Consider the following 23,892-nt stretch of genomic DNA (forward strand, 5'->3'; position numbering starts at 1 on the left):
TAATACGAGGTTGAAAATTAGGACCAAAAATTAAAAAAGCATGAAATCCTGCTTAATTATCGTATTGGGTGACTTTTCAGGCGGCCAAATTTGCCGCCATTGACACCGTAATTTTGGATATGAGCCGTGGCCGTTGGTTTTTTGTTCTTCATGTTTGGCTTGTAGTATGGAACACCCGCAATTGAAGGAAGCTGTGTCTTATTTAGACCATATAATTCCAAAATCAAGGAAAAAAAAAATGACCCATTATGTCCGTGATTTCATAACTCCCCAGTCTTTTGGATTCGTAATATTACCAAGTGTCACAAAATGGGACTCACTTTTTTTTTTTCTTGGAAGAAAATGAGACTAACTTTTGTGTTGGTAGGTGTTGAACGATTTATGGATTTGATTTGAGCATTGTCTCCAACTACTTTTGAGAAATACTTCTTGAAAAGTCAATTTAAGAATGAAAAATATCTCTGTTTAGCTTTTATTCACAATTTCTTTTTCTTTTCTTTTTTTGTATACATGAAAATGTTTATACATTGGGTTAGTGGACCTTTTGAGTTTTGACCCAGCCACCAAAACCAATTAATGGAAACCCAAAATCTCCTATTTCCTTGTATATCCTTTTTTAGCTAGAAGCAATTAAAGCAGGACTCACAGAGATACCATTCTCAGCTTCTTGTAAACCATGCAATTTAGCGAAAACCCCAATTAGTGTGGCGGTATTATAGGTGCATGCCTCAGTTTGTATGAAATTGGACCTTTGGTCCCTAAACTGGTCCTTACTATCTGGCCCACCAACTAGGGCCCCAATGAGAACATTAGGATTGGGCCCACTCCGTCCATACCAATTATCATAGCCCTGTGTGCACCCAATAAAACCTTTATTCCCTTTGTATGATTCAGTGGATGCTCCTCTATGGTGAACTCTTTGTGGGTATTTGGGGCCATAGCCAACCAAGTAGCTCATGGCCATTGGATTAGAACCCAAGATATAATCAACCTGTGATTTCGCAAAGGAGAAGATTTCATCTGGGCCCACCTCACCTTTGTGACAATTGAGCTTCTGATTTGAGGCTTGGAGGTAATCAGAGTAGATTGTGAGAAGAAACGATGCTGATGAAACGTACTGCATGTTGTTCCATTGGCGGATGTACAGTAAGCCCCCTGGGGTGCGTTCCACGTTAGACACGTTGTTTTTGTTGAGACAAGCACAAACGTAGTGCTCGGCTTTTGAACGATACTGTTCCAATATATGCTTGTGTTTCTTGTGCTTTTCTTCCATCAGCAACTGAAAAAGAAAAACAACAGAAAAGTAAAAGGTAGTGCTAATGTGCTATTGAGAAGTTGAAAATTGAAAAAAGTGATAGAAACCTTTGAAATTAAATTAATGAAAAAAGTGATGGATACTATTTCAAAAATGTTTAATTAGACTATAATGATAATGATTCAAAGTCAAGTCATAACTAACGCTTCAATAAGAAAAAAGAGCTGTGTATCAATGTTAATTAACGTACGTTTGCATTAATTTTTTGGTTAGTTTATACTAACTTATTTGTTTATGTACATAACAAGTATACTTTTATCAAAATTTAGCAACTAAATAAACAATCTTTTGTGCAAAAAAAAAGAATCAAACTCATTCTTAATACAATAATTATCTCATGTAGTTGGTATATGCATTACCTTCCTCATATTATGTAATTATGATTCTCATACCATGAACAAAAATGATGAATATATATATATCGAGTAATTCTTAAGTACTCTTAGAGCACGGATAATGATATTTTATCCTCTCACATTTATGATAAAGATCTACTCATTAAATACATGGTGGGTTCTATCATAGATGTGAGAAGAATGAACACAATTTCTCTATGCTTCGGAAGTACTATTTCTCTATGTTCCGGAATTACCTAAGAATTTTCTTTTATATATATATATATATATATATTTTTTTTGGAGAAAATTCTTATATATACTAGATGTATATATATTATCTTCTCTGCTACGTACCTGTGGAGTGGACACAAAAAAACAATCAGCATTTTGCAATAAATATTGCAATAACGCTTGTAGGCCACAAAAATGCAATCAGCATTTTGCAATAAAGGTCAGAGGTGAGACTTAAACAAATTTAGTCTTGCAGTTACAAAGGATTTTCGTTTTTTAAATGTTTTCCGCTGGCCATAACACTGATTGTTAAGCTTTCCATTTCAATTAGACCCTTCCGACGGTTACATATTGGTGCCAAAATTAAAAAGGTAATAAAAAGTCCATTAATTGAGAGAGAGAGAGTGTCTTACCATTGAAGCAATGATTTGAACGCCAACATATTTGACATCCCAGCTAAACTCAGTCATGGTCCAAGTGATACCACCAAAAGAATGTGCCTTCTCTAACACATACCCCAAATATTCCTCATTGTCAGTGGCCTTGTATAGCCACAAAGCTGCCCACAATAACTCATCCATGTACCCACTAAAAGACGCATAATACCCCTTCACTACACCAATACTTTCATCATACTTTCCTCTATACTTGTCACCAAACTCAAACAACTGCAATATCAAACCCATTTTATTATTAACCACAATTAATTATACAGCAAAAAATTATAATTGGTATAACGCTTCCTCTAGCAATGAATAGTATACCAAGTACCAACCACATATTCTCTTATATAGCAACCTCATTAACTAGCTTACCTGTTGTGCATGGTGTAATAGTAGGTGAGAGTAATGTGGATTAGTTTCCCTAAACACAATTGAAGCTGCTGCCATTGCTGCCGCTGTCTCACCTGCAACATCCGACCCCGGGTTGTTGGCATCAACCTTGTAAGCATGCCGTGAAGTTGTCATGTCCTCCGGCCGCTGCCAACAATAGTGGTCGGTGTCACCGTCACCCACCTAAAAAGCAATTGTATGTTAGTTAGTTATATAATTAATATTTGACTAAAATTAAACAAAACAAGTTGGTTTAACATAACCTTTTACATTTTTGCTTATATACTTTTTTTTTATAGAATAATTATGTTTTTTCAAGGTCATTTAGGCAATCGAAAATAAGCTATACCAAATCAATACATAAATCTATACATTAGATAGATAAACAGGTAGATTAGTTGAACAATGCCCCCCCATAAAATTAAAATAAAAAGAAGAGAAAAAGAAAAGACTTGAACAAGGTCATCGATCCCCACATACTGCCGCGAGTGAGACACGCGCCAATCAAAGTAGTAAAGCGGGTCACTCTCACGGAAATTCATAGTGAAGCATTATTTGACCGAGTGTTCGGAAAATCAAATCAGTTCCCATTTCCGGTGATCCCGGTGGGATAATCAAACTCTCAGCGCGTGGAAATGACATGTTCTCAATTTGCAAAACAAGTGTTCTGAGTTTACCTCTGCCCATAACACATTTGGTTGAGTATGTGCTTTGATGAAATAGTCAGTCCCCCACTTGATCGCCTCCAGCGCGTGACTAAACTCGCCGGCACCGACAATCTCTCCCTCATATTCAATGACACCCCACGACAACATTGTTATAGTAAAAGCCATAGGCAAACCAAATTTCACATTATCACCAGCATCATAGTACCCTCCCACCAAGTCCACCTGATAATAAGAAAAAAAAAAAAAAAATATATATATATATATATATATACACATCACTCAGAACATATATATCTATGTGCATGTATGAACTATATACAAAATTTGACGTAATTTTGACAAATGGGTTATGATAAAATGGATGTATATAAAAATTTGGTGTGATTTTGGGAATTGGGTATGAAAAATGGACATGTTTGGCAACTGGGGTATGGAAATTGAAATGAGTATTAAGATCAATATATATAGATACATATATGTTTGGTATATGTGAATTTGGTAAATGGGGGTATAGAATAAAATGGACTCACTTCTTGTTCAAGACCATCAGTGAGGCCAGAATGGTGTCGCCAAGTGACTCTTTGGTTGTGTGGTAAGTGGCCAGAACGTTGAGATTCAAAGTAGAGGAGGCCCTTGGAGAGAGCTTCGCCATAGTCAAAGGACTGGCACAAGGGAAAGAAGGCAAAGGTGGAGAGTAGTAGCAGAGCAAAACAAAGTTGAAGAAACTTGTTGGAGTGTCTTTGAACTATACCTTGCTTCTTGTTCTCCATTATGCTCTCTCTCTCTCTCTCTCTCTCTCTCAGAGTCTCTTTGTCTCAACCTTTATATATGCGTGCCTTCCATGTGACTGGGTGTTATGAACGTTGTTTTGGTGATCAGATGAGGTCAAGTTCATGTAAGCTTGAAGTGTTGTATTCAATTGATTGGTGGAATCAAGGTTTATTCCTGGGGGTTTAAAGTTTAAAGCAGTTTAATTGGAATATACTTCAAGCTTAGTGCAGTAGAGGATATCTAATTAGTAATTTACACTACATTTTATTACGGAAGTCAAAACAGGTCAAGCACTTATGGATTTTGGGAATGGAAGCGTAAAAGACATGAAGAATGATTAGTTTTGAAAATAGTAGGGGTGATAAAAGTAAGGCCAAACCCATTTGCTTACCCAAATTTGCCCATTTTTGTTGAACCTAAACCTACCCAATTATTAGTTGAATTAAATGTACATCAACCCAATTAGACCTAGTAATTATTGGGTTTTAACTAAAATCCCCATTGAGGCCCATTTAACCCAAAAACAATATTTCCAAATTCAACCCAGCCCTTCCCATCAAAAAAAAAAAAAAGAAGAAGAAGAAAAGAAACCTAGCCCACGTTTCAGGGTTTCACAAGGGTTTTCTCATTTTCTTAGCCTCCAATCAAGTTTTAGTTGGAAACCTAGAAGTTTCATTGAGAGATTTTCAGATCTGAGAAAAAAATTGCACCAAAAAAAAAAAAAAATCAAACACCAAAAAACCCATGCGAGGAAGAACCAAAAACACCAGTAAAAAAAAAAAAAAAAATCGAAACCCATAAACCTAGCAATCCAAAACCCATGAACCTAGAATTCTCGCCATCGCCAATCATGGCGTTGTATTGCTATCCGCCTTGACCGAACACAAATCATTGAAGAATGCGGTCCTCTCGATCACTCCACTAAAGCAACAGATCTCCGTCCCCTTCGTCCACGAGAATATTCGTTAAACGCTCCGTCAGCCCAATCTCGCTCCTCGACTTGTTGTTCTCCTGCGAATCGCTCAAACTCGCTCTGAATCCAACACCGCACAACGAAACCAAGTCCTCCATCGACATCGACGACTACTAGGAGTCTTCATATTCCTCGCCGTCGTATTGGTTTACGCGATCTTAACCATTGATCTTCTTGTTAGCCATAGAAAATCTCTGAGAAAAAAAAATTAAAATTTCCCGGAAATGTCGGATCAAATCTCAATTGGAAATCAAACAAAGAGAGCAGAAGTGAGAGTTTTTTGGTCAGAATTGAAGTGGGGAGGCAATGGAGGAGAAAGAAAAAGAAATTTTAGATCCAAGAAAAGTTTTTTCTTTGTTTTTTTTTTTTTTTTGGGGAAAGTAGAGTGGAGCCAAGAAAGTATGGGGGGTTTTTACTTTAATGGCATTTTGGATAATTGGGTGAGTTGGGATTTACCAATAATAATTGGGTTGGGTTGGATTTGGGTTAGAATCAATTAGTTAAATGGATAAATGAGTTTTACATACCCAACCTAATTATGCCCACCCCAAACCCACCCATTTGACACCCTTAGAAAATAGTAAAGAGAAAATCCCATTTCAGTAACTTCCATGTGTGAGTCAATTTTTATGTACAAAAGTTTTTTTTTTTTTTTTTTTTTTTAATTTTTAAATTAGCATTGTCATAGTATTAAAAAAAAAAAAAAAAAATTGTATCATAGGAAAATTATATTTTGATTTTTTATTTATTTAGCTTGATGTGAAATAAAATTATTTTCTAGAAATGTTTTTTGAAAACGACACTATCTCACATCAAGCTAAATAAGAGAATATAATTTTTCAACTCATTTTAAGGTTGTTATCAAATATAAGAAAACGAGATAGAATTTTTAATCTTTTTTTTTTAAATGATTCATTTTCTAGAGAATGTTAATATTGAAACAAACAAATATTTGTTCTCGCTTAATATAAGCCAATTTATAATAATTATTTTTTTAGAATCATCGGTTTATAATTATATACTGTTCTTCAAAATTTTATATCTCTAGATATGGTTGTATTATCATTATTTAATTTATTATTTAGGTTAAATAAACCATTAATTTTTATTTATTTTATTTATTTATATTTTATAGTTGAAAGATGAGAGATTTGAACTATGGATGTTTTATTTATTATTATTATTATTTTTTAGTAATGCTACAGACACAAACTATTTTACAACATTTTTACAAACTGCTGATGTGGCTTATTTTCCAATTAGTTATTGCAAATAAAAATGTGATGTTAGTGATGGACTCATATTAGAACTAGTAAGAATTTGCCATATCAGCAGTTTGTAAAAATGTTATAAAATAGTTTGTGTCTGTAGCATTACTATTTTTTTTATATACAAGATAGAAATTTTACTTTAACTTAATCTACGTGTATATCTGTGTAAAACTCCTTCTTGGAGACTTGAGCCATGACATTTACCCCCCACACCTTACAAACACTTATATTTGTAGAGTGACCATTGTACCAAGGGTGTGCGGTAGTATGGATTGATGTATTTTTTGGAAATACTAGGAGGTGTTCAATTAATTGAATTACAAAACGTTTGACAATAATTTGGTAATTATAATAAACAAATGGAATTAGTGAACTGTTGAAGAGTATCTCCATAATTTATTTTCTAGTTTACACTTGTAACACCATAGTCTTGGTTTTCACAACTGTAACCTTTTATTTATGCTTCCGCACCCAGATGGCCTCTGTCGGCCTCCCCCTTCCCTTGTAACTTACCCCCTTTTGGTATCAAAGCCAAGTTTGGCCAATCAAAGTTGTAAGTTACTGTATATTTTCAATCAAGTTGGCCGGTACAACCGCCATAGTTATCCATTATTTTGTGCATTATACATTATTTTGATCACTTTCTTCATCTACTATTTTTTCTTAGTCTTTGTTTACTGTAATCTCTTTTGGTGGTAGGTTGAGCCCCCTGTTTAAACTTCTGTTCATTATTCTGTGATTATTTGTTCAAGCTACTCAGTTACTTCCCAATTATCTGCCTTTTCTTATTCCTGTTTTTAGCCTAAAAGTTTGTTGCAAATGTGTACTGTTGAGACATGTAAGACCAGATTTGTGTTGTTTGTAACCCAGTAAGACCAGTATGTCCCAAGCTGAGTGTTTGTCCTAGACCGAACAGTAAGTCCCGACGGTAGGGCGTGAGCGGAAGGGTTTGTTGTCACTAGTGTTAGGATTGTGGTAGTGAGAGGTTGCAGTGTTCACAAGAGAAGGCATTTGTCCCATTTGTACACCCTGTTTTAGATCTAAGGATAGATCCAGAAATTTGGAGATAAAGGTGATTAGGTTGTAATTGTTTATCTTAAACTTTTAATTCAGAATGTTGGATAGGATGTTTAGAAGCAACTCTTCTACCAGCATTAGATCTTCCAGTACATCCCTCCCTGAGATACCTCAAGAAGATGGAATTCTCAATTCAGAGTCTTACCAGTTATCAGATCTAGATCAGAAACTAGGAGACTGGAACATACCCAAAGTACCCACAAACCAAGTCTATAAGTCATCTTCATGGTCCTTGAAAAAGACTTTCAAGAAGGATTACCATGTTAGGACTATAGAACAAGTCTACAACATCAATAAGGAGTATGAGACATGCTACTTGTTACCCTCTACAGCATTGAAAGCTCACAGGAAAGATGGACACAAATTCCTCCATATAGGTTTAGTCCAGGTTAGAGTTAAACCTTTGATCAGAGAAGGGTTGAACAACTCAATCCTTATGGCCCTTAGAGACACCCGTCATATTAGATTTAATGACAACCTTTTAGGAACCATAGAATCTAGTCTTAGCGGTGGACCAGTCCATTTCGATTGTTTCCCCAACTTCACCGTAGCACTTGATGACCCTTACATCATGAAGGTCCTCACCCTTAACATTAAGACCCATGGAACTCTCATGTTACATGGAACCCGACAGTTAGCCTTGATATACAGAGTGTATTACAAGTGCATCAGAACAAACATGTCTATTCAAGCCATAGACAAGAGAAAGGTGGGAGAAACTACTCTCATCCAAACCACATACATTAGATCCAAAGTTCAGGTCCCTAGAACCCTAAAATGGTCTGAAGTCACCTTCCCAATCAATTGGACTCTAGGAAATGAGAATCATTATCTACAGATCCAAAACCCAGCTAGAAATCCAGATCTAGATTTTGTCCAGCAGTTAGCCGATGGAACGGTTAGATTTAACTTTGACCAATCTAGGTTTAGGACACCTTTAGAATATAATGAACCCAGGTCTAGATCCCCAATAGATCTACACCAACCCTTTAGGCAGCCAACTATCCTTCTTAGAGATAGACCTGCATCCCAGTGTAGCTCATCTAGAAACCTAGCACCCTTTCCCAAATCTAGGAGAGACCTAGGACTAGAGCTCCAAGGTGTAAGAACCCAATCCCAGGTTAGTACCCCTTGTTACACAGCCAAGCAAGACTCAGTTGCTAATCAAGAAGAAGACAGCACTAGTCAAGACAGTCAAAAGCCTCCTTCACCATCAAGTACTGATATGAGAGATCCCTTTCAGCCAGAAACTAAAATAGATCATCAACTCCTGGTGATAAGGAAAGAGTTCACCCCTGATATGGATGCCTTAGGTAAAGAGTCTGACTCAGAAGAAAACAGAGTCAAGAGAGAAGCCTATAGAGCCAACCATACCAGAGAACAAAAGATAGAAGTTTTGGGAAAATTGAAAGAATTCATGAAAGAAATATCCAGTAATGTCCATTTCTTTGAATACTTTGAGAACCATTTTGAATGGCATAAGAAGTCTTGTGTCATAACCAAAACCAACTGGACCACAAAAGACAACAAAGGAGTTAAGAAAGTTGTTAGGTCTAGTCATACTCCCCAGGAAGCTATACTCTTCAACCACTGTGGTAGTGAGAATATAGTTGCCTCTCCCTTCAAATACCCAACCGCTGAAGAAAAGGTTGTCAAGAAGGTAATAGAGCAAAACAACTATACCAATCAGTGTTTAGGAGTTATCGGTAAACAGCTTGATAGGATAGAAGATCGGATAGACAACAAGGTTATCCTTCAACCAGGAAACCTTAGTAAACCTATCCAGACTATAGAAAAGCCTTTAGTCAAGCTCCCCAGAACTAGACAAGCCAGTCTCAGACCTAAGGATACAGCCTTAGAAATAGTTGCCCAAAATTTTGAGGAACTTGTGAAGAAGGAACCAGTCACCCCTTCACCAGACCACACCTCAACCAGTAGGGAACAACCCAGACTAGTTGTCCTAGAAGCCCATACAGCCTTTAGCAGTTCTAGTAGAACCTCCTCTGAAAATGAAAAGGAGATAGAACATCTAGAAGACCAATTTCAAGGATTACAGGTAAACAGGCTTTACCAACCTAAGGTAAACCCAACCAGCCTAACCAAGAATTGGTATCCCAGACCCACACCTCCTGACCTCCAGTACGAGAAACGGAATACCCAGTTCACAGTATCCAGCAGTAAACTCTATAAATGGAACATAGATGGTTTATCAAAACAAGAAATCCTAAACAAGATTCAGCATATGACCATGGTAGCCAATAACTACCTTAATGATGGAATTCCCAACACAGAGGTCATTGAGTTCATGACTTTAGGATTCACAGGAAAACTGTTAGATTGGTGGAATAACTGTCTAACAGAAGAGTCTAAAGAAGACATTAAACATGTTGTCCAAAAAGATGAGAATGAGAACCCCATCTTTGACGAACACATAGGAAGGGGTGTTCCCGATGGAGTCAATACCCTAATCTATACAATCATGAAACACTTCGTAGGTAAACCCACCAACATCACATCTAGGATTTACGACCAGTTGAGTAACCTTAGATGTAAGAACCTTGGTGAATACAAGTGGTATGAAGATGTGTTCACCACCAGAGTCATGCATAGAAGCGATTATAACTCTCCATTTTGGAAGGAGAAGTTCATCAATGGCTTACCCACATTATTTGGTGAGAAGGTCAAAGAAACCCTTGCTAGCCCCTTAGGTGTCATAGATTATGATAACCTAACCTATGGAGACATCTCTATCACAATCCGGAGTGAAGGAATGAAGATGTGTAGAGATTTGAAAATCCAAAGCCAAGCCAGCAAGAGCAAAGCCAAGTACAAAGTAGGAAACTTCTGTACACAGTACGACTTACCTTTAGTCATTCCTAAGAGAAAATCAAAGTACAGAGGAAAAGAACCCTTTAAGAAGTTCCATAAGAAAAGGACATCATCTAAGTATTATAGGAAACAGAAGTTCAAGACTGATGATTTCTATAAGAAAGGAAAATCCAAGTCCATAGGAAAGTTCATATCTAAAACATCAAGAAAATGTTTTAAGTGTGGCAAGAGAGATCATTTCTAGAAAGAGTGTAAAGCTAAGGCCAAATCCCTTATCAACACCCTTGTTAGTGACCAAGCCAGTAAGGAAGAAATCTTCAAACTCTTAGAACTTGACCGCTCAGATAGTGAGTCTCCCAATAGTTCTAGTGAGGAAGAAAAGCACCAGTTATATAGGTCATCCTCTGAACCCTCTAGAGTCTCCTCTAGCTCCTCTAGTGGCCCTAATGAAACCCTAGCTTGCAAAGATAGTTGTTGTAGGAACAAGACTATCAATGTTCTTTCTAAGCAAGAAGAGCTCCTCTTAGATCTCATAGAACAGATCGAAGACCCAGTAGTTAAAGCTCAAAGGCTTAGTGATTTCCATAGAACCCTAGTTAAGGAAGCCAGTACATCCAAACCTAGGATTTAGGAACCCAAAGTTAATTTGGAGAAAATCTACAATAAGTTTACCAAATCAAAGAAGGATATTATCGTCCAAGATCTCCAGAAAGAGATTAAGGATATCAAGTCAGAAGTGAGAACCCTTAGGCAAGAATTAACCATCCTTAAGGTAGATCACAACCTCATAGACCAGAGAGTCAAATAATTAGAAAACACTTCTCATCAAGGCAATGAGGAAGGAACCTCATTACAGAACCCTTCTGATGATGAAGCAGATGAAACAGTTAACCCTACAGCTGATATGGCACAAGAACCATCCAGTGAGACGTTCTTACAAACCATCAGTGGGATTAACTTCCAGAAATGGCATTCCAAAGTCAGGATTGTCATCAACAAAGATTTTGAATTTGAGATAGTAGCCTTAATAGATTCAGGTGCTGATCTCAACTGCATTTAAGAAGAAATTATTCTCTCCAAATACTTTAAGAAAACCAAAAAAAGGTTGACTTCTGCAAGTGGAGGAAAAATGTAGATTGAATTCAAAATCTCAAAAGCACATGTTTGCCAAGACAATACATGTTTCAAAACCACATTTGTCCTTGTCAAGAACATGACAGATAGGGTCATCTTAGGAAACCCTTTCATGTGTCTGTTGTATCCTTTCATCATAGATAGTGAATGAATCACTACCCATCATTTTGGCCAGCCAGTTAAGTTTAAGTTCCTTAGGAGCCTAAAACCTAGAGAGATTAACAGTCTCCAGGAAGTCTCTGTTTCCAAGACCCTTAACCTCATCAATGCCAAAATATCTTCACCAACATTTCCAAACAATCCCAATCAAGCCAAGAACCTTGATCAATTTGTACCTTCCATCTCATTTATGATTACTGATTCTTTTGATAACGATCAATTTCAAAAATCATATCCCATTTCTTGCATCCAGCATAAAAGTATTTGCTCCATGACATTTCATGATTTTAACAAAAATGTTTTTGATCATTCTGTTAATTCATGGTAGGAAGAAAAGCAAATAACTCATTACACTAGTACCACTAGTAAGTGGAACATGTATTCTTCAAGAAGAAACAAAGGAAAAGCACCTATGCAGGGTTTTCCTCACAAAATGCATGAAGGCGCTTCTTCTGGATCAGAACCCAGAAAAGCAACATCCCTTCAAGATTTGACCCCAGAAAAAATAATATTTTCCAGTGGTAATGTGGCCATCACTTACAAGAAGTTCTATCCAGAACCTTACAATTTACAAATGGAGTGTATACAGATCTACCACCCTCTATTAAAATCATTCTGGATAACCTTCAGAGAGCCTTTACCCAAAACAACCATCGTCTTTTCCAGAGAACCCTCAGAGCACTAGAAATACACCTAGTCAACCTTGAGGCAGGAAATGAAATTAATGAAGTTCTCATTAGTCAACTCCTTGGCAAGGAGGATATCCAATCAACAGATAGAATGACTATCATGGGCACTAACTATGCTAGGTTAAGTCTTAAGACTCAAAACCAGCTAAGAAGTGTTGTTGCCAACTTCCCTACCGACATACAGGTTCGTATCTTGGGAAGCAAGACTATGTCTGAATCATGTGACCGATGGTTCAAGCATTTCAAAATACTGGTCACCACTCATTTCCCAGTTTATGGTGAAGACCTAGATGACATTGAAAATGCCTTCATCCAATTAACCTGGGATGAATACTTTGGAAGCAGCCACAGGGTCTATGAAAAGTAACATCCTTTTCCTAGCCTAATAGTCAACTATGAAGATGGGGCAGATGAAGAGGATAGAGATCCAAGCTGACTTTCAAGAATGTTTGAATATGGCTTTATCAGACTCATCAAGTTAACAAGCCATAATCAAATCAGCCAATTCCCCCAGATAATTCAACAGGTTATTACAAAGATCAAAAGTCCATTTGTCTCCATCAGATGCTGGAGCACTCTCCCATAATGGGACAGTAACAATTGGATGTCAGTCCAACCTGCTCACCACTTTGTACTCATCAACGAGTACACCCACAATGGCCCTTGGTGTGAAGGAAATTCCTATTTATCCTACGAAGACCCATATGCTCTTGCAGGATGTTGGAAGGACTACTTCAACAATGAAATTCTAGATGTTACCAGTGAATTATGGAAAAATTACCATTTCACAGGAAATACTGGTAGAATTTCAGTATTCACCACCAGGCCATACTCCGAAGCCTTCCATACTCAAAGGCTTGATTACATTGATCCCGGACAGCTAACGACAAAGAATGCAGATATGAATCGTTACTGTACTATGGTTTTTGTAATCTATATGACAAATATCATGAGCTCAACTATGATTATAATCCTCCATGGGATCCCTATGATGGGTACCCATTTGATGCTTATGATACTGATTAAATTCCTCCAGTCCATAGAGCCATTACTCATAATACAAGGTTACAATCCAGCCTAGACTCTGTCCAGATCGCCGGGAAATCTAGCAAGGAATTAAAAGATCTTGCTCAACAATTGGTCCTTTAATTCGAGAAGTTAGAGTCAGAAGAAAAGAACTCTCCTGCCTCTTCAGAAGCTTCAGTTAATTGCATCCCAGTCGATCCCTTCTAGGATTCATAGGATCCTTATGATGTTTACAACTTGGACAGTGATTAAGATGTTCCAAACAGCTCCAGATTAACCTTTGCAGTCCGGTTACTATTCATCAACAGTACCTGCACCAGCAAAGTTCCAGACAGACCACTATTCATCCACAGCATCAATCACTGTGCATAAACAATAATCCAGAAAAGTAAGGGGACAAATAACTATTCATGAATAGTGACCGTTACTGTTCATCAAATAGTGCACCGACAGAATCATTCAGTTTACTATTTGCTTTCGGTGGAAAAGAAATTCACCCTCAGTAAAAGTAATTTACCTCTCCGTGATTCCAGCAATCTCTTGAAGAATCCAAAGCTTCCTCCAGCTATATAAGGAACCCTCAGGCTCAGTCTTCAGTAGGTCCAATTCACCTCAGAGGTCTCATTTTAGGCTCAGTTTAGAATCCTACTTCAGAACCTCCCTCTCTTTACAACCCAATACTTGTAAACAGATGGCAAACCCAGTTTATTTTCTAGTTTACACTTGTAACACCATAGTCATGGTTTTCACAACTGTAACCTTTTATTTATGCTTCCGCACCCAGATGGCCTCAGTCGGCCTCCCCCTTCCCTTGTAACTTACCCCCTTTTGGTATAAATATATATATATATATATATATATATTCATTTATTTGACTTAAAAGAATAACTTAAATAATAGATCAAATAATAAGTCTAATAAGTCTATTCTTTTAAGTCAAATAAATGAATAATACCAAAAAAAAAAAAAAAAACTCAAAAATTTATTGCTTCTGAATACATTCCATAGACATATACACATGAATATCTCCATGTAGATGGAATGTATTCACAATCAACTGTTTGTTACACATTTAAAGCTTAAAAAGCAGCACACCTACCATAAATGTTTGAATAGATACCCTCCTAGTCCTACTAAGTACTAAAGACTGGACCTTTTGCTAACTATGCAATCGCAATTTGAACATTTTCAAATTTCAACGAAGATGAGAAGAAAAATGGTATTTATGAGTTGCTCATTAATTTCAAAGGAAATTTGTGGAAAAGAACACATCTTAATTGGCAAATTTAAAGACGAATACCATATATAACTTTAGTAGGGTGTTAAAAATCCGCAATCACACAAATTAAGACAAAGTAAACTCGATGGGAGGTGGGAGCACACATGCGTTGCGCCTTATTGCTAGCTCTCTTGGGGTGCTAGGGTGCTAGGGTGAGGTCTGTGGCACCCCAATCACAGTAGCTATGGCCCATAGCAGGGGGCGCCCCTATGGTCACGTCCAAGGGGGTGAGTCACACATGGTCGCCCCTACCCCCTTTTCACTCATCCAAAAAAAAAAAAAAAAAAAAAAAAAAAAATGGAAGAACACAAAGTATACTCAATTTTCTACTCAGCCAATTGAGGTATGGCTAGCATTTTTTATTTTTTTATTTCCTCAACTAATGTTGATGCTTAACGCTAGTGTTTTTTTTTTTTTTTTTTAATGATTTAGTATTTAGTACAAATAATTTAATGTCAAAATGGGTTAAATTATTTTGACATGATTAATAAATGAGTTGATTCTATGTTGATTTGCTTAACTCGCAATCAACACCTAGTTCATTATTTGTGTCAATACGGTTTTGACTTGTTTTGACACCCTATTTTGACATGAAGTCATCTATATTGGGGGACCACAATTCAGTTAAGTACAATTCCTCTAAAACAAGCTTGTAGGGCACAATGTCAAATGTTATTTCTTAATCAAATCACAATTCACAATAGAGTTACAATCACCTTAAAAAAAAAAGAAAACCACCTAATTAAGGGTTTGTTTAGAATCTACTTATTTTGTTGAAACTAAAAACTTTTTGGTAATAAAGTCCATGCGTCTAGCCTGGTAGACATTAATGCTGATTTGAATTCAGACAAGTCGGTTTTAACGCCTAGTTTTCAGAGTCAAAATGATGCCATTAATGATGATACAATCAATCCCATTAATTTGGAGCACACGTCCAGGGATTTTGATTTGCATGAGGATAGCCAACATGGAGAGGCTGTACTGGATGACATGATGGATTCCACGGAGTGTAATAAAGTCCATGTTGGGCTAAGCCTAACCAGTCTAGATAACAAAGCCTCATTTATGAGACCGGGCCTAGTAAGTGAAGCTACAGCTAAATGGGTGAGGATTACTCGGCCTATTAGCTCATACGTAGAAGTTACACCTAATGCACAGCTGGGAAAGTGCCATGTTGAAGCTTACTCCACTGAGCATCCAGAAGCGAAGCGTTGATCACAGCAAAATGTGGTTTCTCAGCCACTCTCTTTCTCAATAGTGGAGGCTGCCTAGCAGCCCCGCCGAATACAATGAGTTGGCTATGTTGGAACGTGCGGGGGCTTGGGAACTAACGCACCGTTCATGAGCTTGCATCGATAATGCGGGCACAAGATCCTGCTATCCTATTTTTGGCCGAGACGTGGGCAGACGAAGATAGGCTAATGAAGATTTGTGATGACTTGCATTTTGATGAGAAATGGGTTGTTCCGAGAGTGACAAGGGCAGGCAGTTTGGCCCTACTATGGAAAACACAATTCAGATTGATATGGACTCCTCCTCCCTTAACCATATAGACGTTATAGTCAACAAAGGGAAGGAGGATTCATGGAGGTTCACGGGCATTTATGGGCTACCTGAGGCTAGCCGAAAAAGCGAGACTTGGAATTTAATTCGTAATCTTCATCGGAAATACACCCTTCTGTGGTTGTACGCTGGTGACTTTAACGAAATCCTACTGTCACATGAAAAGCTTGGAAGGGGACTAAGAAGTGAATCAGCAATGAGGGAGTTTAGAGAGGTTGTGGATGACTGTGGGTTTATGGACCTAGGTTATGTGGGAAAAAAATATACTTGGAGAGGCAAGAGAGGTGATACCATGGTGTTGGAGAGACTAGACCGTGCTCTTGCTACTCATTCATGGCTTGCTCTGAATCCAACAACAAGAGTTCAGTGTATTCAGTCCAATGCATCTGACGATTACCCCATTATTATTAATCCTGAAGGGGTTGCAGATAGACCATGTAAACCCTTTAGGTTTGAGCACATGTGGTTAAAAGAAAATGGATGCGGTGACACTGTGAAGGCAGCGTGGCTGTCTCCTTTCCCTGTTTCAAGCTCTCCATTGATGCATGAAAAGATAAAGCTTTGTGGTATTAAGCTTATGGAGTGGAGTAAGCAATCCTTTGGCAATGTGAGGAAACAATTGGAGGAAAAATCAAAACTTTTGGAAAAGGTTGAATTTGCAGCGGCACGAGGGGCAGATTATGAGATAGTGAGATTACTAAAAACGGAGGTCAATGAACTGCTGGACAAAGAGAGCTTAATGTGGCAGCAAAGGGAAAGAGCTTTGCACCTTAAATGTGGTGATCAAAACACACGGTTTTTCCATAACAAAGCCTCTCAGAGATTTCGACGCAATAGGATTGTGGGTTTATTTGATGATTCTAATTCATGGTGCACAAATACTACTCAGGTGGCTGACATTATAGTTGGGTTTTATACAAGGCTGTTCACATCTGAAAGACCATCCACTGCCCAGGGTATTTTGGAAGTGATACAACCAATAGTAACTGAAGAGATGAACTCCAACCTAACTAGAGATTTTACTAAACAAGAGGTTGATCTTGCCTTGAAGGAGATAGCCCCACTTAAGGCTCCGGGACCCGATGGTATGCCCCCTCTATTCTTTCAATCTTTTTGGCCTTTGATTGGTGATGAAGTCTCTAAAGCTGTCCTGGATTGTTTATATTCATGTCATATTCCTAAAGAGTTTAATTACACTTATGTGACTCTTATTCCTAAAGTGAAGAATCCTGGAAAAATTTCTGAGTTTAGACCAATAAGTTTGTGCAATGTAATTTATAAATTGATTTCAAAGGTTCTAGCTAACTGTTTGAAACCTCTGTTGCCTTCTATTGTATCTGAGAATCAAAGTGCTTTTCAAGCTGGGAGGGTGATCACAGACAATATCCTTATGGCATTTGAAAACTTTACATTACATGAAAACTCAGCAAAATGGTTCTACAGGTTTTATGGCTCTTAAACTTGACATGAGCAAGGCTTATGATCGAGTTGAATGGTCTTTCTTGGATTGTTTGTTGAGAAAGTTGGGTTTTCACAACCGTTGGGTTGATCTTATGATGGAGTGTATTACTATTGTCTCTTACTCCATTCTGATTAATGGGGAGCCTTCTCAGACCATCTATCCTAGTAGAGGATTGCGGCAGGGGGATCCTATATCTCCTTACCTATTCCTCCTCGTTACAGAGGGTTTACATGGCCTAATTTCTAAAGCTGCCACTTTTGGTGATATTAGAGGTATATCTATTTGTAGGAATGGACCTTGTTTAACCATTTATTTTTTGCAGATGATAGCCTACTTTCTGTAGAGCATCAATCCAGGAATGCACTCATATACAAACCCTTCTTGCTACTTATGAACAAGCCTCTAGGCAACAGCTAAATAGAGAGAAGCAACACTGTTTTTCAATAAGACTACGGACATTGAGGTCCAAGATTCCATTAAAGATTTGCTGGGGGTACTTGAGATTAAGCAGTATGAAAAATATTTAGGCTTACCATCTTTTGTGGGTAAGTGTAAGAAAGCAAGCTTGGCCTACATTAAAGATCGGATTTGGTCTAAGCTCCAAGGGTGGAAAGAGAAGCTCCTCACCCAAGCAGGTAGAGAAGTTCTTTTAAAGGCAGTGATACAAGCGATCCCAGCTTACTCTATGAGTTCTTTTAAACTTCCCATTTCACTTTGCCAAGAGATTGAGATTATGATTAGAAAGTTTTTGTGGGGCCAGCGTGGTACTAGAAGACATATTCATTGGGTAAAATGGCGCACTTTGTGTAGGCCAAAAGCTTTTGGAGGTATGGGGTTTAGGGAACTCAGAAATTTTAATGACGCCATGCTATCCAAGCAAGTGTGGTGACTATTAAAAAATCAAGACTCCCTTTTTTCCAGGTTCTTTAAATCAAAATATTTCCCACATGGGTCTATTTTTGATGCTAAGGACAATAAAGGGTCTTTTGCTTGGAAGAGTATTTTGAAGGGTAGAGAACTCATTAAGTGTGGAATGAAGTGGAGGATTGGGAATGGTTCTCAGGTGCAAATTTTCCATGATGCTTGGCTGCCTGGGTCTCAGCACGGCAAAGTCCTCTCCCCTGTCTCTGAGAGCCATGCAAATGCCTTAGTCTAGCTTAATTAACCATGATGATAGGTGCTGGAATGTGGCGGAGATTGACAGATAATTCTTACCTGATGAGGCAGCAACCATCAAGGCCATCCCACTCAGTTTGTTTGATCAAACGGACCTTCCTTTTTGGCCGTATTCCCGTGATGGAGTTTTCTCTATTAAGTCTGGTTACCATCGTTTGATGGAGCTTGAGGATACAGAGCTGAATGGTGCAACTAACGATGGGATTACATCACCGGTTTGGAAGGCTATTTGGCGAATGAATGTCCCAAACCATGTAAAATCTCTCGTGTGGCGAGCTGGGAGAAATGCTCTTCCTACACAGATGAATTTGGTCCATAGACACATTCTAACTGATGCGATGTGCCCAAAATGCAAGATGCAGCCAGAGGACATGCTACATGCTCTTTGGTCCTGCCCGATCCTACAGGATGTGTGGAAAGTGAGCTTTAGCAAGCTAGTGATAGAAACGGGCTTCAATTCCAGTTTTCTTGAGGTACTTGAACTTGCATCAGCAGATAAATCCTCACTAGAGTTGTTTGCTATGACGATATCGGAAATCTGGCAACGTCAAAACAAGGCCCATGTGGGAGAGCCTACTGTATCGGTTTATCAGGTTGCTCCAAAGGCACATGGTGCGCTTCAAGAATTCCAGCAACTTTGCCCTACTCATACTGTGATCCCAAGGATAGCCCGTGCAATAAAATGGAGGCCTTCTATTGCGCCATGTGTGAAGGCGAACTTTGACGGTGCAATCTTCTCACAGGATGGACTAGCTAGCATCAGTGTGATAATCTGGAATGAGCAAGGATTAGTTATGGCTGCTCTTTCACAACAAATTCCACCACTTGCTTCGGTGCAGATGGTGGAAGTGTTAGCGGCTCGTTAGGCTTTGGTGTTTGCAAAGGAACTTGGGTTTGACAGGATGGTTATGAAGGGTGACTCTGAAATGGTTATTAAGGCTATTCTTGGTGACTATATGGATTGTTCTTATATGGGTCATGTATTGCAAGATATTAAGCTTTTGTTTTCTAATTTTTCCTTTATTTCAGTTAAGCATATTCATAGGGAAGGGAACTGTGTTGCCTACAAACTTGCTAGACGGGCTATCAGAAATCCTTTTCTTGTCTAGATGGAGTCTGTTCCTCCAGATATTCTTGATGTTTATCAACTTGATCTTTTAAGGATGCATTAATAAAATCATTACCCTGTGGGGGTTGTTTCTCCAAAAAAAAAAAAAAGTTAACTGAAATAGTACGATGAAGCCCATGAATAGTACCAAAAAGTGCAGTGAGACCCATAAATTGTAGCAAAATTAAGCTAAATAGTAAAATAAGTTGGCTTTTTAATTTTTACCAAACGGCCTGGCTAGACAATCCTATTCAGATTATGAAACCTGTCATATGAATTATGAATCCTTTAGAATCTTATCCAACTTAATATAATACAACGAGTTTTTCAATTTGAGTGTTTAACAATCGAGCTGGCCTAAGATGAGACCCGAACCTAGCCTAAGACTCATAAGTTGGAGTGCGACAAAAATGATGGAATGACAATTTAGGATTTGGGATAATAGTGTCGTTTAAGGTAGAGTTAGAATAAATAGCATATTGTGGGTTCCAGTTAGCTCAATTGGTAAAGTCTCTAATGGCTGAATAAGAGATTTGGGGTTCAATCCCTGCCTACACCAAAAAATTGATTGGTATTTTGGTCTGATGATAAAGAGCTATCATTAGAAGCGGACACCATAAATTGAAACTCTCTCAAAAAAAGAATAAATAGCATATTATGTAGTAGAATAGAGGGCTTAAGTAGGTCGGCCCAAGATAGTTTTAAAAATTATTATGTTAAGAGGAAAAAAAAAAAAAAAATCAAAGACGTCAGCTCCCACAGGTATGTATCCCTTCAAGGTTTCTTATTGACATTCCCCTTATCAAATTTTTGTCCTACAATGGTTTTATTCTTTTATGTCTTATTTTCAATAATTTAGAGAGTTAGTGTTTGTGACTTTGTGTCCCTTCAAGACCTCTTAATGATATTTCTCTTAAGATTTTGTTTTAAAATAATTTGTCTTAATTTTTCTTCAATAATTTAAAGAGTGGGTGTTATTTCCCGCACAAGGAGGTCAACTCAGGACTAGAAAAGTGATAGCCTTTGCCCAATCCCTACTAAAGATGATGGACAGTGAGTAATGTTCCTAGAGTTATTCATATTAGGGGTGTAAATTCGTGTTTGCAAGTCGAGTTCGTGTCATATCGAGCCATGAATATTCGATTATATGGGTTGACCCAAACCTGCATTATTTAGTAAACGTGTCAGGAATCCTCAACCCAAATACAAACTTTTTATTAAACAAGTTGACCCGACTCAACACATTTAACTCGTTCAATTAACAAGTCATGTAAAGGTTAATACAAATTACCCGTTTAATAATCTATTTGATTAATAAGTCATATCTAACCTATATAATTTTTATCAATTCTCATATATCTAAAATTAAAATACAATTACAACCATAAATATAGTAATAAACATATAAAAACAACCATAAATTAAGCAATAATATCAAAATAACTAATAACTTAATAAGCTAAACGGGTTAAATAGGTTCGCATATTAAACATGAATACGACCTGTTTATTAAACGAGTTAGCCATGTCAATACAAATATGACCCGAACCCATTTAACCTCAACCCATGACTTGTTTATAAATGAGTTAATAGTATCGGGTTCGCAGGTCATGTTAGATTTTGCCACTCCTAATTCATATTATAAATTACAACACTCTATCAAAAAGGAATAGATACTCTCATGTTAGCCGTAGTTTTTGGGAGGGGGGGGGGGGGGAATAACATTTTTTGACAAGTTTAGTAGGATGGAGAATACAGAAAAGGGGGGGGGGGGGGGGGGAATCAAAACTGTACTGCAACTCTACCCATGCAAGTTTTTTCTGTCTTGAAAAGGTGATGGGGGTAGAGATGGGTTTTGCTTGCCTCACCATGTCCTACCCCAAATGTCTATAATTTATGCATATTCTATTTATAATTTTTTGTGTGTGTAGATATTCTATTACGAACTCGTAATTTTTTTTTTTTTATATAATTATTTTTCTTTAACACAATTTGATTAATTCTCCCATTTCTCTTTAATTTCAACCTCACTAACCTCAATGTGACATCATTAAGGATGACAATATCCTTCCATCCCATTCCCACCCCACTCCTATCCTGCATAGATTTTCCCTATCCCGAGGAGGGGACAGGATAGGGATGAAGCACCCCAAATATGATTTCACCATATTATTACGATATCAATTTTGGTTTGAATATGAAAATGCCAAAAAAAAAAAAAAAACAACAACAACAACAATTTAAAAAACAAAAAAATAATAAATAAATAATTTTGTTATGTTGCTTTTGTTATTTCTCATGTCAAAAACTCTGCTGTTAAAGTTGTCCTTCCTACAATAATACTGAACAATTCTATGTACATCACTTGGTTTTGTAGCTCACTATAGGATTGAGATATGCAATTGCTAGATATTGCAACTGGTACAATTGCTCAATTCTCTCTCATATTGTAGTAATAACAAACATAAATTAAGTTTAAAAGAAATTAGGCTTACAAATTAAAACAAATAAAATAAAAATCCCTTCTGGAGGAAGGATCACCTAACCTTCAATTCCTACACCATAAACTTCAATTCCTGTTAATTTTCAAAGGTAGTCGTCTCTAGGTTTGCTAGTCCATTTCCTTGCTACCAATTAGTTGTCTTTTTCTACCCCCCCCCCCCCCCTAAAAAAAAAAAAAAGTTCACCTTTTCTTTTTGGGCTGATGAGAAGCATGGCTTACTGATAGAGTAGCCTTTTTTCTTCTTGATTTTGCTTTGAGATATGTCATCTTTTCTTTCTGACACTGAACATGTTCTTATTGTCTTGCCTATACTTGGATATCCCAATGTCTGTTTTCGTCTTCCATGGCTTCTAAGAGTTGTGATTGCTATTGGAAGAGTAAATGGGCATACTTAAAAAACAGATATTGTTTATTAGAAGTAATAAAAAAGACATGTTCATTAAAAAGTAAAGAGTATGACTTTGAATAGAACAAAATATTTAAAAAGAATACCAGTCTGGTTGCAGTAGCTGTTGTTTTACCTTGTGTGCTTATTTGAGACCTACCAATGGAATTCTTAAGCTTGTAAAGGTGTTTATGTATTAGCACATAGAGCCAAAATCATTAAGCAATCATTTCATTAATATTGAGAGTCATTCCAGTTCTTGGCAATTTTTTGCGTCCTTGTATATAGTAATTGATAAGATGATGATCATGATTTGATATTGTTCTGATGATATAATTGTTTACCTTCGTAGGTTTATCACCCCAACATGATGAAAATGGCAGGTTATATCTTGATACACCATGGTATCCAGCAACTATGAAGCACAGGTGCGTTTCGGGACTTGGGTGCGGGTGCGGGACTCGGCAATTTTTGAAAAAGTAGGATGTGGGTGTGGTGGGACTCGGCGATTAAAAAATTATTAAAAATATTTTTATTTATATTTTCTATATATTTTTACTATTAAAATATTCTTAAAAAACACATTAATATACCTTGATTCACAAAACAAGGAAAGAAGAAGGCAAGAAACACATCTAAGGTCAGAATTTCGGCTGCTCCGGCAAGTTTCAAGGCCAATTTCTGCCGTTTCCGGCCTGTTTCGGCCGTATCGGTCGCCGGATGATATGGCCCGATTTCGGTGCGAATCGAGCCATGTCGGCTTGAATCGAGCCGAGTCGGAGCGAATCCAAGAGAAAAAAAAAAAAAAAAAAAAAAAAAAAAAAAAAAAAAAAAAAAAAAACTCAAACGCGGCACAGACGCGCTGTCAACCGCGTCCCGCGTCGGACTCGAGTGTGGCACCCTCCCAACCGCGTCCATGCTTTCTAGTCCAGCAACGACCATCTTACACATTCTCATAGTACTCTATGCACGCTTCTTTGACCTTGATGCAGATGACCCTATTGATCTTGAGATTGCTCGCGTCTATAAGACAAAGAGGATTGAATATGAAGAAAAAGCAAGAGCTTGAACCAAGAAATTTGCGACTGCAAACCAGAAAAGC

General features: G+C 37.5%; 1 protein-coding gene across 1 annotated transcript; it reads right to left on the reverse strand.

Annotated features, from left to right (window-relative positions):
- Positions 1–451: 451 nt before the first annotated feature.
- On the reverse strand, positions 452–4,170 carry LOC115957492 (endoglucanase 11-like). The gene is made up of 5 exons (XM_031075742.1): positions 3,916–4,170; positions 3,395–3,607; positions 2,700–2,900; positions 2,298–2,552; positions 452–1,279 (listed from the first exon to the last, which is right to left on the reverse strand). Exons 1-5 carry the CDS (start codon positions 4,153–4,155, stop codon positions 617–619), a joined length of 1,572 nt encoding a protein of 523 aa, XP_030931602.1. The 5' UTR covers positions 4,156–4,170; the 3' UTR covers positions 452–616.
- Between the last annotated feature and the right edge of the window lie 19,722 nt (positions 4,171–23,892).

The sequence above is a fragment of the Quercus lobata genome, chromosome 8 (assembly GCF_001633185.2).
Source record: "Quercus lobata isolate SW786 chromosome 8, ValleyOak3.0 Primary Assembly, whole genome shotgun sequence".
NCBI classification, from domain to species: domain Eukaryota; kingdom Viridiplantae; phylum Streptophyta; class Magnoliopsida; order Fagales; family Fagaceae; genus Quercus; species Quercus lobata.